Source organism: Podarcis melisellensis, assembly GCF_964234715.1.
Source record: "Podarcis melisellensis genome assembly, chromosome: 10".
In the NCBI taxonomy this organism is placed as follows: domain Eukaryota; kingdom Metazoa; phylum Chordata; class Lepidosauria; order Squamata; family Lacertidae; genus Podarcis; species Podarcis melisellensis.
Genome location: NC_138542.1, coordinates 73,928,312 through 73,942,203, shown reverse-complemented (window position 1 = coordinate 73,942,203; position 13,892 = coordinate 73,928,312). Strand labels below are relative to the sequence as shown.

General features: G+C 47.1%; 1 protein-coding gene across 10 annotated transcripts in view; it reads right to left on the bottom strand.

The window, feature by feature from the left end:
- Window positions 1–13,892, bottom strand: part of SHANK3 (SH3 and multiple ankyrin repeat domains 3) — a 436,398-nt gene that overhangs the window by 127,277 nt on the left and 295,229 nt on the right. For all 10 annotated transcript variants that reach the window (XR_014172130.1, XR_014172131.1, XM_081926705.1 and 7 more), the window contains one exon: window positions 4,254–4,367. Coding sequence is in view for 8 of the 10 variants with exons in the window: in XM_081926705.1 (XP_081782831.1) it covers window positions 4,254–4,367 (114 nt within the window). In the remaining 2 variants the exon portion in view is untranslated. The remainder of the gene's footprint in view (window positions 1–4,253; window positions 4,368–13,892) is intronic.

The window sequence follows — 13,892 nt, the reverse complement described above, 5'->3', positions numbered from 1 at the left end:
ATAGCCATTCAACGTTTTTCAATCTTCCTTAAACATATGTTCTTCTTGTTATATTCTATATGTAAAGTCTGCAAGTTGTGCATATTCAACTTAAGTTGCCATTCTTCCTTTGGCTGGGACCTCACTCGATTTCCATTTTTTGGGCTAGCAAAACACGGGCTGCAGTAGTAGCATACATAAATAACTTTTTTTGACACCTGGCAATTTCTGTCTGAATTATCCTCCTTCCTTGGAGGTTTTAAGCAGAGGTTGGATGGCTATCTGTCATGGATGCTTGAGCCGAGATTCCTGCATTTGCAGAGCGTTGGACTAGATGACCCTCGGGGGACCCTTCCCACGCTACACTTCTATGGTCAACAGAGTTCAAAGACACAGATCCCAGCTTGGAGAAAGCACTAGAGGAGGATGTGCAGCAAGGCCAAGGAAAAGAGAGTCTCAAGGGCCGCTTAAAGCTTCCTGGAGGGCCGCATTCTGTCCGTGGACCTGAGGCTCCACACCTCTGCCCGGAACGTACCCTAGTGAATGAGTTGCGCTACCCTGGCAAGTGCCTCTCCAGACTCAAAGATCCCCTTCTAACCTGCCTCCCCTTGCGAGTCACTCCGGGCCTTTGAAGTGCCTTTGTGGAGCGTTTACATTTTGCACCCTTTGGTCCCCCCCCCTGCTTTTTCGGCGCACAATGAGACAATCGAAGGATACAGAGAAGGGTGACCTTTAAAAGCCACCCGGGAGGAATGAGCGTCACCAGAAAATGAGCGGCGCAGAGGAGCCTGTCAAGTTATCAAGAATAACAAGGAGCTGCTCATTTGCCTGTGATGGAAACAGCCAGCAGCAAAGTCTCCCCTCTCTCCTAGGCCCCTTGCACCCCACACCAGCAGAAGCACACCCCACAGTGGGCTCCCGCACCTCCGTATTTAAGGAAAGGGCACCATGTGGGTCTAGGGACGGATCCTGCAGCACAGAGCGCCTCTGGGAGGCACCAGCGGTCAATTCCCTTGGGAATTGTTGAGAACGAAGAGCCTTTCCCCTGAACTGGCCACCATTATCCAGTGCAGACATTTCCCGTCTCGAAATGTCAAGTTGAAATCTTGATGGGTTGAAACTTGATTTGGTCAGAAACCGTTTTCTCCAACGGCCCACCTCTTTTCTCAAATACAAACCAGATTCTGGCTTCTGTATTTGGCAAGTCTAGTTCACTGTCCATTTACAAAGGCCTCCTACACAACCCGAAAAAGCTTGGAAGGGGCAGAGAGAGATTGAGAGGTTCTCAATAGAAGTGTCTTCCATCTGAAAAATTAGAAATTACGTGAAAGTACCAAATAGGCCTAGGATTAAATTAGGATCCAACTAAATAAGTGGGATTTACAACAGTAAGAAAAGTGAATAAGTTAGATTACAATTGGAAATATTTTTGTTTAATGGTGATATTGGAAAGCTGTTACATCCAGATACAAGGAAACTCAGAAGGGAGGGACTAGGGGAAGTCAATAATATGTTTATAAGGTTGGATTTTTAAAGAATTAAGTTTGTTTTTATGGTTCACTTGTTTATTGTTTTCATTTTTGATGTACTTTCTTGTCTTTTTGTTATTCTGTTATGTGATATTTGCTATTATTGTGGGAAATCTAATAAAAAAAAATTGTGAAAAGAAAAGAAGTGTCTTTCATCTGGCAGACGTGTGGGTGCTCTTCGGACTCCCCACTTCAGCAAACAAAAGCCCTTTTCAGCTCCTCTCCACTCCTGCACCGGCCTGGGTGGGTCTCTGCCAATACACTCAGTAGCTGAACTGCCAGAAACATTTATCTGGGCAGCTCCAGAAAGGCGGCAAGGAGGAACGGGTGGAAGGTTTTCTAAGACTGATCTGCCTTCAAAGCGAGGTGATGTTGCAGAGGAAGGCAACAGCTGCCAAACACCACTTTTTCCGCTCTCCAAAAGCTGTGGGACAGCGCTGTGCAGATCACAAACTGCCAAGAGTCTCGGCGCTTGCTTTTTTAAGTTTCTAGCCCTCCATGAAATCTCAGAAGCGAGTGTCTGAACCTGGTTTCCAGCTGCTGCTCGGGGGTTTCAGAAGCCTGTTGCTCAGCAAGTCTGCATGTGGCACCGACTTCTAATCTTTCTGCACCTCTCAACAGCTTTCCTTTAACTAAATTTCATTGCAAGTGCCAGAAGTTGACCCCACAGGTGTACACAAAACCGGCAAGCCACCATGCTCACAGGCATGCTTCATAGTGTTACGGAAATTATGGAGGGAGGGCACATCTTTAAAGATGTTAAATGTTACAAATATTATGCATAAATGTATCCTTTCGACTTGACAGTTCAGGGAAGTTACCTAGCTTTAAAAGTCATATAAAATCAACTCCTTTGCCAGTTTCCTTCCTTCCACCGCCAATTTGCTTCATTGGCCAAGGACTTGGAAACCACTTGGTCCCTGCCATAATCCCTCAAGCAGGAGGTCATTTACGCACAGGAATGTACTCGTAGGTGTCAATCGCTGGGCAAAAGCTCTCCTCCGGACTTGCCCAGGTGCCAGACTATGCAAACCAAAGTTCTATTGTTCTTTTGCAGTAGGTGCTTAGAATGTACTTCCCAATACATATCCTGTATCCGCCTGTTGCCCAAACACATTCCTCCAATGTTAATCATGTATAACCCTCCCCTTTTCTGAATTAGCAATGATGTAGTGATGATGCTCAGCAAACTGTATGCTGGGAAAAGATAGAAACTTTTTAAAGTCCTTAACACCCCATCCTCAGGGTTCAAAATTCCTCTTTGAACCTGTTGTGCCATAAACTTTGGTCTACAGCTATTTGCTCCAGTTGGTGGCTGGACTCCTTCCTTTATTCCGCAGGGAGCCCGACGAGCTGGGGGACTGAGCAGCCTTGCACCTAGATTTTTCTGTAACAATAGGAATGTCGTAACAATGCGTTGCAAAAGAAGAAGGTGGAAGAGCAGCTAGCAGCTGAAACCAGAGCTGACCTAGGAGGCATCTGCGAAAGAACTAAGCTGTTCCTCTGACAAGGAACCCGGAATATATCTTCTGGTCTTTGTTGGAGAAAGAAAACAGAACCTGCCTGCTCAGTGAGACAGCTCTCCTTGGAAAGAAGGCCATGGATGCAAATGGTTTTCAGAGCCGTTTTTTTTTGTTGGGGTGGGGATAGCAGAAGAGGGTTTGGTGGCAGCTAGCTAGAATCACCAGAAGGAAAGCTTCCTTGATAAAAGACGGTGTATCAGGAAGCAAAAGCTACTGGAGACCTTAAAACAGAATGGGTTTTGCCATCATATACAGCTTTGGCCCTATAGATCTGAAGGAGCATCTCCACCCCCATCGTCCAGCCCGGACACAGAGGTCCAGCTCCAAGGATCTTCTGGTAGCTCCCTCACTGCAAGAAGTGAGGTTGCAGGGAACCAGGCAGAGGGCACCCGCCCCATGGAACACCCTCCCATTAGATGTCAAAGAGATGAGTAACTATATAACCATTAGAAGACGTCTGAAGGCAGCCCTGTCTTCGGAAGCTTTTTAACATTTGATTTTTTTATTATGTTTTTATATACCGTACTTTTCCATGTATAAGGTGACCTTTTTTTTATTTAAAAAGTATGTTAAAAAATTGGGGGTCGTATTATACACGGATAGTGCATAGGGGAGACATGTGATTGGTTGCTGCCGCGTCCAGAGATTGTCAACGGGTATTTGGCATGTCATTGGTGGCTATGGCAATGCTGGTGTTGATTTGCTGTCGCTGCGGCACTAGGGCGGGCGATTGGCAGCTTCTGCCGGCGCGGGGACAGACGATAGCAGGCTTTTGTGATGCGTGCGAGTGGCAGTGTATGTCAGGCGGGTGAGCGATTTTCGACAATTCCCCCGGAAAAAAACCTCAACAACTCAGGGCAATCTCCCTCCTATACACAGGAGCGTATTATACACAGAAAAATACGGTATGTTGCAAGCCTCCCAGAGGGGCAACGCAGTCAAATGGGCGGGGTACAAACATTAAAACCGTCATCATCCCACTTGTGGTCAAAATCTAGCATCTGCCAGAAGATAAAATGCTGAGCTATGTGGACCACCTGGAAAAGTGGTTCTTACATTTGAGGGGCTTCTCCTTGAGCCAGGACAAACCCGCCCTCACCCCACCCTGAGCAACATCCTGGGGTCCCTTATGATGCCTTCTCTGAGCAAAGAACCAGGCAGGTTTCTGCAAACGAGCTCTTCCTCCTCCTCCTCAGGTGCGCGGAGCCACGGGGGACCTTACCTTGCCTCGAGTCGTACTGTCTCATCTGCACCTCCTCAACACATTCTGCCGGGAACCAGCCCGTCCGCCCCTTCACGGTTCCTTCCCAAAAGCCTCCTTCTCCGATGCTGAGCACTGTGGGGAAAAGAGGGAGAGAGGTCAGGGAGCGCCCTGGAAAAGAGCAGAGAGGAGCACCAAACCACAGGCCCCCCAGTTGCGCCCATGTACCCCCAAACAGAGATTGCTCCAGAATAACAAATCACTTGGATTCAGCGGCGCCATTCGCCCTGGCTGAGTTTTCTCCCTGGACTTTGCTGCCACGACTCTCCCTCCTGGACCCTGGTACCCAAAATTCCTTTCCTAGGGCCCCGAGCAAGACTGGCTAGTTTGCTTCAGCCCTGTCATTATGCAGAGTTGCCATGTGTCCTCTTTTTCCAGGACACATCCTCTTTTTCGGGGTAAAATTTCTGTCCTGGTGGATTTTGGTTTTGTTTTGTTTTTTAAATCTTCAAAAAGTACATAATTATATACTGTATGCGCTAAACATTGTGGGACGTAAATAAAAGAGGGAGAAAGAAACAAAGAAACAGAGAAACAGAACCCGTGTAGAATGGGAAATAAAGGGGGGGGGACACCCAAAACTGTATACAAGGTTGTTATTGTACTTCACCAGATCTTAATCAATTACAATATTTGTAAGAACGGATTCCAAATATCATTGAATTTGTCCATGGCACATCTGCATTTACAGTATATGCAAGTTGCTCATATGTTGCAAATTTGAATAAGTCTTCAATCCCATCATAAAAGGGAGCCAGATTTTTTTAATGCAGATTTTTTTTAATTTGCCAAAATGTTTCTGGCTATACTTTTCTGGATGAGACATAGACATGACTGGTGGCTGAAGAGTTGCTTTCCTCTTCTCTTCTCCAGGCCCCCTCAGCAATAGATCACAGCTTCTATAGTCCACATACAGCAGGGGTATTTAAAATTGGAGTCGTCATAGCATCCTCTTTTTTGCTTTTCAAAATATGGCAACCCTAGCTGGGCTTATTTTCCAAGGTGTTTTGCAAAAAAAAAAAAAAGGGGGGGAGAATTTCAAAAAGCATTTTTTAAATCATCCCTCTCAACTAGTTTGGGTGAGAGAACAGAGCTTCTTGGTGATGGCACCCAAGTTGTGGAATGCCTTAGGAACATTAGGAGAGGCTTCAGGATCAGACCATCGGCCCATTTAGTCCAACACTGTGATCTCACAGCTGGCCCTCAGATGCCCCAAGAATAATCCTGCAAGCAGTACTTGAGTGCAAGAAAAGTTGCAATTCCCAGCAACTGAGATTTAGAGGTATATTGTCTCTGGTATTAGAGGGAGAAGGAAGTCATAATGGCTGTCAGCCATCAATAGTGTTATGTACTGAGTTGAATAGGATCCAAAAGGCAGCAGTCTGATTGGTCCTAGAACAATAGGGTCCAGAATGCAGCAGTCTGATTGGTCCACAGGAGCCACCCAATCCAGCTCCAGGTGGAAGTGAATCCGCAACCTGATTGGCCTACAGGTGAATCCCAGAATAAGCCAATCATGTGGGGCCCATTGTGTAAATAATGTATATAAAGCAGACATTCTGGGAGAACTTCCATTCCTTCTCACCACTATGAGCTGAATAAAGAGCATGAAATCCACTCTCGGCTCCGAGTATATTTTAAATAGCAATATTGGACATTCTCACCCCACCCTGAGATCTGCCTAGTCCCGGCGCTTGCTGTTTTTCTGGCTGCCCACTCTGAAAGCAGGATACTGGACTAGATGGGCCATTGGTCGGACCCTGCAGCCTCGTCTTCTGTTTTGCTGATCGGTTAAAACTTTCCCTTTCCAGCAAACGACCCACTTCCAGAGCCAGTTCCCATTTTAACGCTGTTGGTTTATGATCTTACGGGAATGTCGTCCTTTTTCTTGGTTAGAAGCCCCTGGCCCTGAGTGATGCAAATGCCTTGAAGGGGCAAAGCCTCAAGTTTCCTAAATGAAAGTGAGGAGCCATGACCTGAGGGGTGAGAAAGGCCATTCACAAAGTCTCAGGTCCCATGTACTACAAAAATGGATCTTGGGCTGCGGACCAGGGGTTCTGCTCCACGCAAGGCTGCTTCCTATATTATGACTGCTTCTCAGAGAGGCAGCTGCCTGGGGCTCCTATCTATCTATGTACATATTTATAATCCATTCTTACGGAAGACTACAACCAGCAAAAGGCATTCATAAACCTCTATCATTTATTTGTTCATCATGGCATTTGCATCCCACCATTTTCTGCGCAGAGCTCAAGGGGGCATGTGTGGTTCTTCTCTCATTTAATCCTAACCACAACCCTGTGAGGGACGCGGGTGGTGCTGTGGGTTAAACCACAGAGCCTAGGACTTGCCGATCAGAAGGTCGGTGGTTTGAATCCCCGCGATGACGGGGTGAGCTCCTGTTGCTCGGTCCCTGCTCCTGCCAACTTGGCAGTAGATAAATAGGTACCGCTCTGGCGGGAAGGCAAACGGTGTTTCCGTACGCTGCTCTGGTTCGCCAGAAGCGGCTTAGTCATGCTGGCCACATGACCCAGAAGCTGTACGCCGGCTCCCTTGGCCCATAAAGCAAGATGAGCGCTGCAACCTCAGAGTCAGCCATGACTGGACCTAATGGTCAGGGGTCTCTTTGCCTTTACAACCCTGTGAGGTTAGGCTAGGCTGAGTGATGCAGGGGCTGGTCTGCCCTCAAAGGTCCCACCTTGTGAGCTGTGTGGCCGAATGGCAGATGATGATGATGATGATACCCCACCCATCTGGCTGGGTTTCCCCAGCCACTCTAGGAGGCTTCCAGCAGAATATAAAAACATTTAAATTTTTTTTTTTTAAAAAAAACCCTTCCTGATACTTCTCCCAGGTCACAGTTTTACACTCTAACCCAGGGATCAGCAACCTTTTTCACCTGTGGGCCAGTCCACCGTCCCTCAGACCATGTGGTGGGCCAGACTATATTTTGGGGAAAAAATATGTACGAATTCCTATGCCCCACAAATAACCCAGAGATGCGTTTTAAATAAAAAGACACATTCTACTCATGTGAAAACATCAGGCAGGCCCCACAAATAACCCAGAGATCCATTTTAAATAAAAGGACACATTCTACTCACGTAAAAACATGCTGATTCCCGGACCATCCGCAGGCCGGATTGAGAAGGCATTTGGGCCGCATCTGGCCCCCGGGCCTTAGGTTGCCTAGCCCTGCTCTAACCACTACACCACACTGCAGACAAAATGTATATTGCATAGGCCTGCCTAAACAATAGGGCTTTCAAAAAATGTCTGAAAGAAGGCAGGGGCAGTCCTTGGTGAATATCCACCGGCAGGGAGTTCCGTAGGACAAAGCCCACCACACTAAAGGCTCTGTCCCTTCTGGAGGCCAACTGAAACTTGAGGCTATATGGGGGGGGGTGTCTCGTGAGCACCTGTGGGAACCCACCGCCCAGCAAACTCTTTCTGAAGCAATGCAGTATCACAGAAGCAGCCTCTGTACAGACACAGTCCCTTGAGACAGAGGGGAGGGACCTTTTATTTTACTTTGTTTCCTGAATCGGGACCGAGTGAGGATGCATCACAGAACCAGACTCCTATACAATCCTGTTTCTCCATCATTTTTGGGTGGGTGGAGGCCTGCCTGCACCCCCGCCTCTTTCTGCCCCTGTATTTGCACATCAATGCTCCCTTGTCTGTTCAGAACCACCAAATTAGATTTGGAGATGCACAATTTAACTCTCTGAAACCGGGAGAGGGTGGGTGGTAGAGAGAGAGATATCTGGGTGCAAGCCAACAGCTGCCCTTTTCTTCCAAATGATTCGGGCTCCTTCCAATTAACGGCATTGTATCATTCCACACAATTTAACCCAAAAGATTCGGTTAACAAGACCAAGGAAAGGACTCGGGCCACAGGCTCGCTGGAACAGAAGCACTGCGCTGCCATATTGACCGTGCAGAAGTGGGTAAGGAAGGCAGGAGGGGGAGGAGGAAGAGGAAACCCAACATTAAAAGCCTCTCGTGGGTTGTAAATCAATATGTATTAATGGCTGCATCAGAGGCAGGAATGCAAATCGGGAAGCTGGTTAAAGCTCCAATGCTCGAGGGAGATGCCAAGCGCCTGGATTTCGCTGCCCGTGGTTCCTGCCCCCAGTATGCCTTCCTGGCAAGCTGGAATTTGCACCCCCTGCAAAGGAACACCAGGTCCTTCCTCTGTGCATCTGCCCCCACCCTGCTTGGTTCCATAAATTCGTCCCTATAAAACAGATTGTTCAGGATCGTGGTTTGCATCACACACACACACAAAAAATGCAAAACAGTAACAACTCACTGCACTTTAATTCAAAATCCAATTAAAACTGTTTGGTGCCATTAATTCAACAAAACTGATGAACTTAACCCAGTGATACCAGCCCCCGCAATGCCACCCACCTGACTCTTAGAAACCCCACCCAGGTAATCCCACTGCCCCACTTTGGAAACCAACGGGTTAAACTCTCAGCCTGTAATGAAACTGAGCCAACTTTGTGTAAATGAAATGAATGCAGATTTCTCTCTCTCTCTCTCTCTCTCTCTCTCTCTCTCTCTCTCTCTCACACACACACACACACACACACACACACACACACACACAGAGCAAATTTCTTCTTCCTCTCTTGACTCCCACCCAAGCAAAATGTAGATTGCAAGCTCCTTGGGTGCAGGGACCTCCCTTTTCTGCTTCCGCTCTAAATTTGTGCTGTTGGTGGTGGCTTTATAAAATAACGAGGTGCATTCAAACTAACTTTTACTCAGAGTCAATCGGGTGAAATTAATGGATTAAGCGTTAAGCCAAAATTAAGTTACTCATGGCCATTAATGTCAACAGGACCGAGTAAAAGTCAGCTGACTACAACCCAATACTGGTTTATTTAAAAGCATTTATAAGCCACTTAATAGATTATTGTTTTTTGCAGTACACAAGTGGTGTGGGGCATAAAAAGCAACCAATACCATGCTATCACAGGACTGTAGAGTTGGAAGGGACACCCAGGTTCATCTAGTCCAACCCCCTGCAATGCAGGAATCACAGCTAATCACATTCAAACGAAACACAACCTAAGACCAACAAAATGGTATCCTAAAAGCACATGAAACAGGGATTCGGGGGTTGCAAATACCTAAAACAGGGAAAGCCTAAACGCCTAACCCCTTGCGACCAGTGCTGGCTGGTGGCAGTTTCCAGGGCCCAAATATCCTGCTACTGCAGCATTTTGAGATCTGGATTATGTCCAGTGTTATAAGAATTTTAAGGTCTTATATATATATAATAAAAAGGTAAAGGGACTCCTGACCATTAGGTCCAGTCGTGACCGACTCTGGGGTTGCGGCGCTCATCTCGCTTTACTGGCCGAGGGAGCCGGCGTACAGCTTCCGGATCAGAGCGAACCAGAGCAGCACATGGAAACGGCGTTTACCTTCCCGCTGGAGCGGTACCTACTTGCGCTGGTGTGCTTTCGAAGTGCTAGGTTGGCAGGAGCAGGGACTGAACAACGGGAGCTCACCCCGTCGCAGGGATTTGAACCGTCGACTTCTGATCGGCAAGCCCTAGGCTCTGTGATTTAACCCACAGTGCCACCCATGTCCCATATATATAAAATAGTTGTTCATAAATGTACCAAGCAAACACATACAAATATGTAAGCCACATGTCTGAAGTCCACAGAAAAAGTCCTGGAACCATTTTCTCTCTCCCAAAATTACCAAATATTTCTCTGCAAGGTCGAAGGAAACGGGGGAAATCTCCCCATTGTCTCTTTGCTCACAAATCCTGTCTTAAGGGCACATTTAAGATATGACGAGGGTGAGCCTGTGACCTGCATTCAAGAACTGAGTAGTTATCATAACAAAAGAGTGGCCCGGATGCCCAGGTAATCCAATCAGGTAACCTGGCAGATAGGAAGAAGTAACACACCCAAATTTCCACCCCTTCTGTGATGTATGTATGATGTTTCTGGGGGCGGTCTTGGACTCCAGGGCGGGCACTTTCAAAATGTCTATATAAGGTCTTGCACACCTTTGTTAGGGGTCCGCCGCTCTCCTGTGTGTGTGTGTGGGGGGGGGAACACCCTGTTGCAACAGCTTTAATAAAGATCAGGCTTACTAGCTACTTTGCTTCTCAATATTCTCTGGTTGGCCTCTGTTATTTTCTCCTACCAATAGGGAAGCTACAAAAGGACTCTATATGGGCTCTTGGGTACCCCGTAAGGGAAAAGGAGCAGGTTTTTCCTCATAACATCCAGCTTCTACTCTGACACAGCCCTTGGGGGAAGGAGCCAATTCATCCTCTCCTCTCTGCAGTGCAAAACTCTGGACCAGGGTGGATTAGATTTAAATCAAATCAATTTAAATCACGATTTAAGTCACTAGTCAGCAAGATTTGATTAAAATCTTTCTTTCTTTTTTATGGAAAGACTCATTCTTGCTGGTATCAACTTAATATTTACAACGAGACGAAGGTTTCATTTTTGGAAGAATAAATTTTCAGAGTAGTTTTTACCGTTATATCAAAAATTACTGATTTGGTTATACTATTAAAAATACACAGGCAAATAATTATGAAATGATTGTGAGGTTTAATAAGTTCACTGTTTATATAGCCGGGAAGGACTGGGCAATGGGCTTCGTGGGGTGGTGAATGCTTCCCTCCGTGAGGGAGCCTTCCCAGACCCGCTGAAAGAGGCGGTTATTAAACCGCTTCTTAAAAAACCATCTTTAGATGCGGCCACGATGGCCAATTATCGCCCATTCTCAAATCTTCCATTCTTGGGCAAGGTGATTGAGCGAATGGTTGCTGAACAACTCCAGGCACGCCTGGAAGAAGCGGACCATTTGGATCCCTTCCAGTCGGGATTCAGGCCTCATCATGGGACTGAAACTGCCTTGGTCGCACTGGTTGATGATCTCCGGCGGGCTAGGGACAAAGGTGAGAGCTGTTTCCTAGTTCTGCTGGATCTCTCAGCGGCGTTTGATACCATCGACCATAACATCCTTCTGGACCGTCTTGAGGGGCTGGGAGCTGGGGGCACTGTCATACAGTGGTACCACTCCTTCCTCCTGGGCAGTGTTCAGAAAGTGGTGGTGGGGGATGAGTGTTCAGACCCCTGGGCTCTCACTTGTGGGGTGCCTCAGGGTTCTGTCCTCTCCCCCATGCTTTTCAACATTTACATGCAGCCACTGGGAGAGATCATCAGGGGATTTGGGCTGGGTGTTCATCAGTATGCGGATGATACTCAGCTCTACCTCTCTTTTAAATCAGAACCAGTGAAGGCGGTGAAAGTCCTGTGTGAGTGTCTGGAAGCGGTTGGAGGATGGATGGCGGCTAACAGATTGAGGTTGAATCCTGACAAGACAGAAGTACTGTTTTTGGGGGACAGGAGGCGGGCAGGTGTGGAGGATTCCCTGGTCCTGAATGGGGTAACTGTGCCCCTGAAGGACCAGGTGCGCAGCCTGGGAGTCATTTGGACTCACAGCTGTCCATGGAGGCACAGGTCAAATCTGTATCCAGGGCAGCTGTTTATCAGCTCCATCTGGTACATAGGCTGAGACCCTATCTGCCTGCGGACTGTCTCGCCAGAGTGGTACATGCTCTGGTTACCTCCCGCTTGGACTACTGCAATGTGCTCTACGTGGGGCTACCTTTGAAGGTGACCCGGAAACTACAACTAATCCAGAATGTGGCAGCTAGACTAGTGACTGGGAGCGGCCGCCAAGACCATATAACACCGGTCTTGAAAGACCTACATTGGCTCCCAGTACGTTTCCGAGCACAATTCAAAGTGTTGGTGCTGACCTTTAAAGCCCTAAACGGCCTCGGTCCAGTATATCTGAAGGAGCGTCTCCTCCCCCATTGTTCTGCCCGGACACTGAGGTCCAGCTCCGAGGGCCTTCTGGCGGTTCCCTCACTGCGAGAGGCCACGTTACAGGGAACCAGGCAGAGGGCCTCCTCGGTAGTGGCGCCCGCCCTGTGGAACGCCCTCCCATCAGATGTCAAAGCGATAAACATTTACCTGACATTCAGAAGACATCTGAAGGCAGCCCTGTTCAGGGAAGTTTTTAATATGTGACATTTTAGTGTATCTTTCATCTTTGTTGGAAGCCGCCCAGAGTGGCTGGGGAAACCCAGCCAGATGGGCGGGGTACAAATAATAAATTATTATTATTATTATTATTATTATTATTATTATTATTATTATTATTATTATTATTATATCTGGGCAACCTTTCTGCTGTACTTTATTGGAAGGAGAATAACAATCATTTCCTTATTAACAAATTAAACAAATTAAACAATTTATTTAACTAAAGCAATAACATTATAGCATACGTATCCATGTTTGTTAACTGATGTGGATAAACGATTTAAAAAACAACAACAACAACCTTAGACTGAGTTTCAGCCCACATGAAAAACTTAGAACAAATCCTTATTTCCTGATGAATAGCCTTTGGACTATAATGTAACTTCAATAGAAAACTATTGTTAGAAAGATTTTTCCTCCAAAAGCATTTTATTTTAAAAATCCAATTTAAATTTAAAAATCTGATTTAAATTTTTTAAAAATCCAATTTTTATGGTTCCCCCCCCCCAAAAAAAATCATTGATTTTTATCCCCCTTGCTCTGGACCCTGCTAGCAGGCTCCTCACTGGGCATTTGCTTGGCCACTGTGAGAACAGGATTCTGGACTACCTTTGGCCGGATCCTGCAGCCGGGCTCTCTCACACCCACCCTCCACAGTGATGCAGCAATCCTGCAAGCGTGACCAACAGACTGGTCATTGGCGCAGTGGCAGCTGGTCTGCAGACCTGCCTCCCCCCCCACCCCCACCCCGCCTGCCCTACAAGTTGTTCCATGCGGCAGCCTCGCTTGTTAGCAATTCAGAATGTAATCAGAGAAGCACATTTGCAAACGCCCAATTAATCTAATAAACAGGCTGCACGCTGAGCCTCTGGCAGGCCTGTGTGGGGCTGGCTAATTTCAACAGAGGCAGGTTTGAGCAAAGGGAAATGGCTTGTTTGGAGGGGGCGGGAAATGGCTGGGCAAGCTGCAAAGTTAAATACCTCCCACCGTTATCTTAGCATACCGGTGATGATGTCAGAACAGCTCTGCATGGTCACAGAGGAATGCAATTCACAAACACACACACACCAGGACACAAACCTGCACTGGTCCTTTTATTGACAAAACACATCATGGAACATCTGTCTGATGGCTCAACTGCCCCAGCTGAAAGAATGAATTTCAATATGTACAAATGTCAGGTTCTGCGCTGAGGCAGGAAGATGTTGTTGTTGTTTAGTCGTTCAGTCATGTCCGACTCTTCGTGACCCCATGGACCAGAGAGCGCCAGGCACCTCTGTCCTCCACTGCCTCCCGCAGTTTGGTCAGACTCATGGTGGTAACCTCGAAAACACTATCCAACCATCTCGTCCTCTGTCGTCCCCTTCTCCTTGTGCCCTCCATCTTTCCCAACATCAGGGTCTTCTCCAGGGAGTCTTCTCTTCTCATGAGGTGGCCAAAGTACTGGAGCCTCAGCTTCACAATCTGTCCTCCCAGTGAGCACTCAGGGTTGATT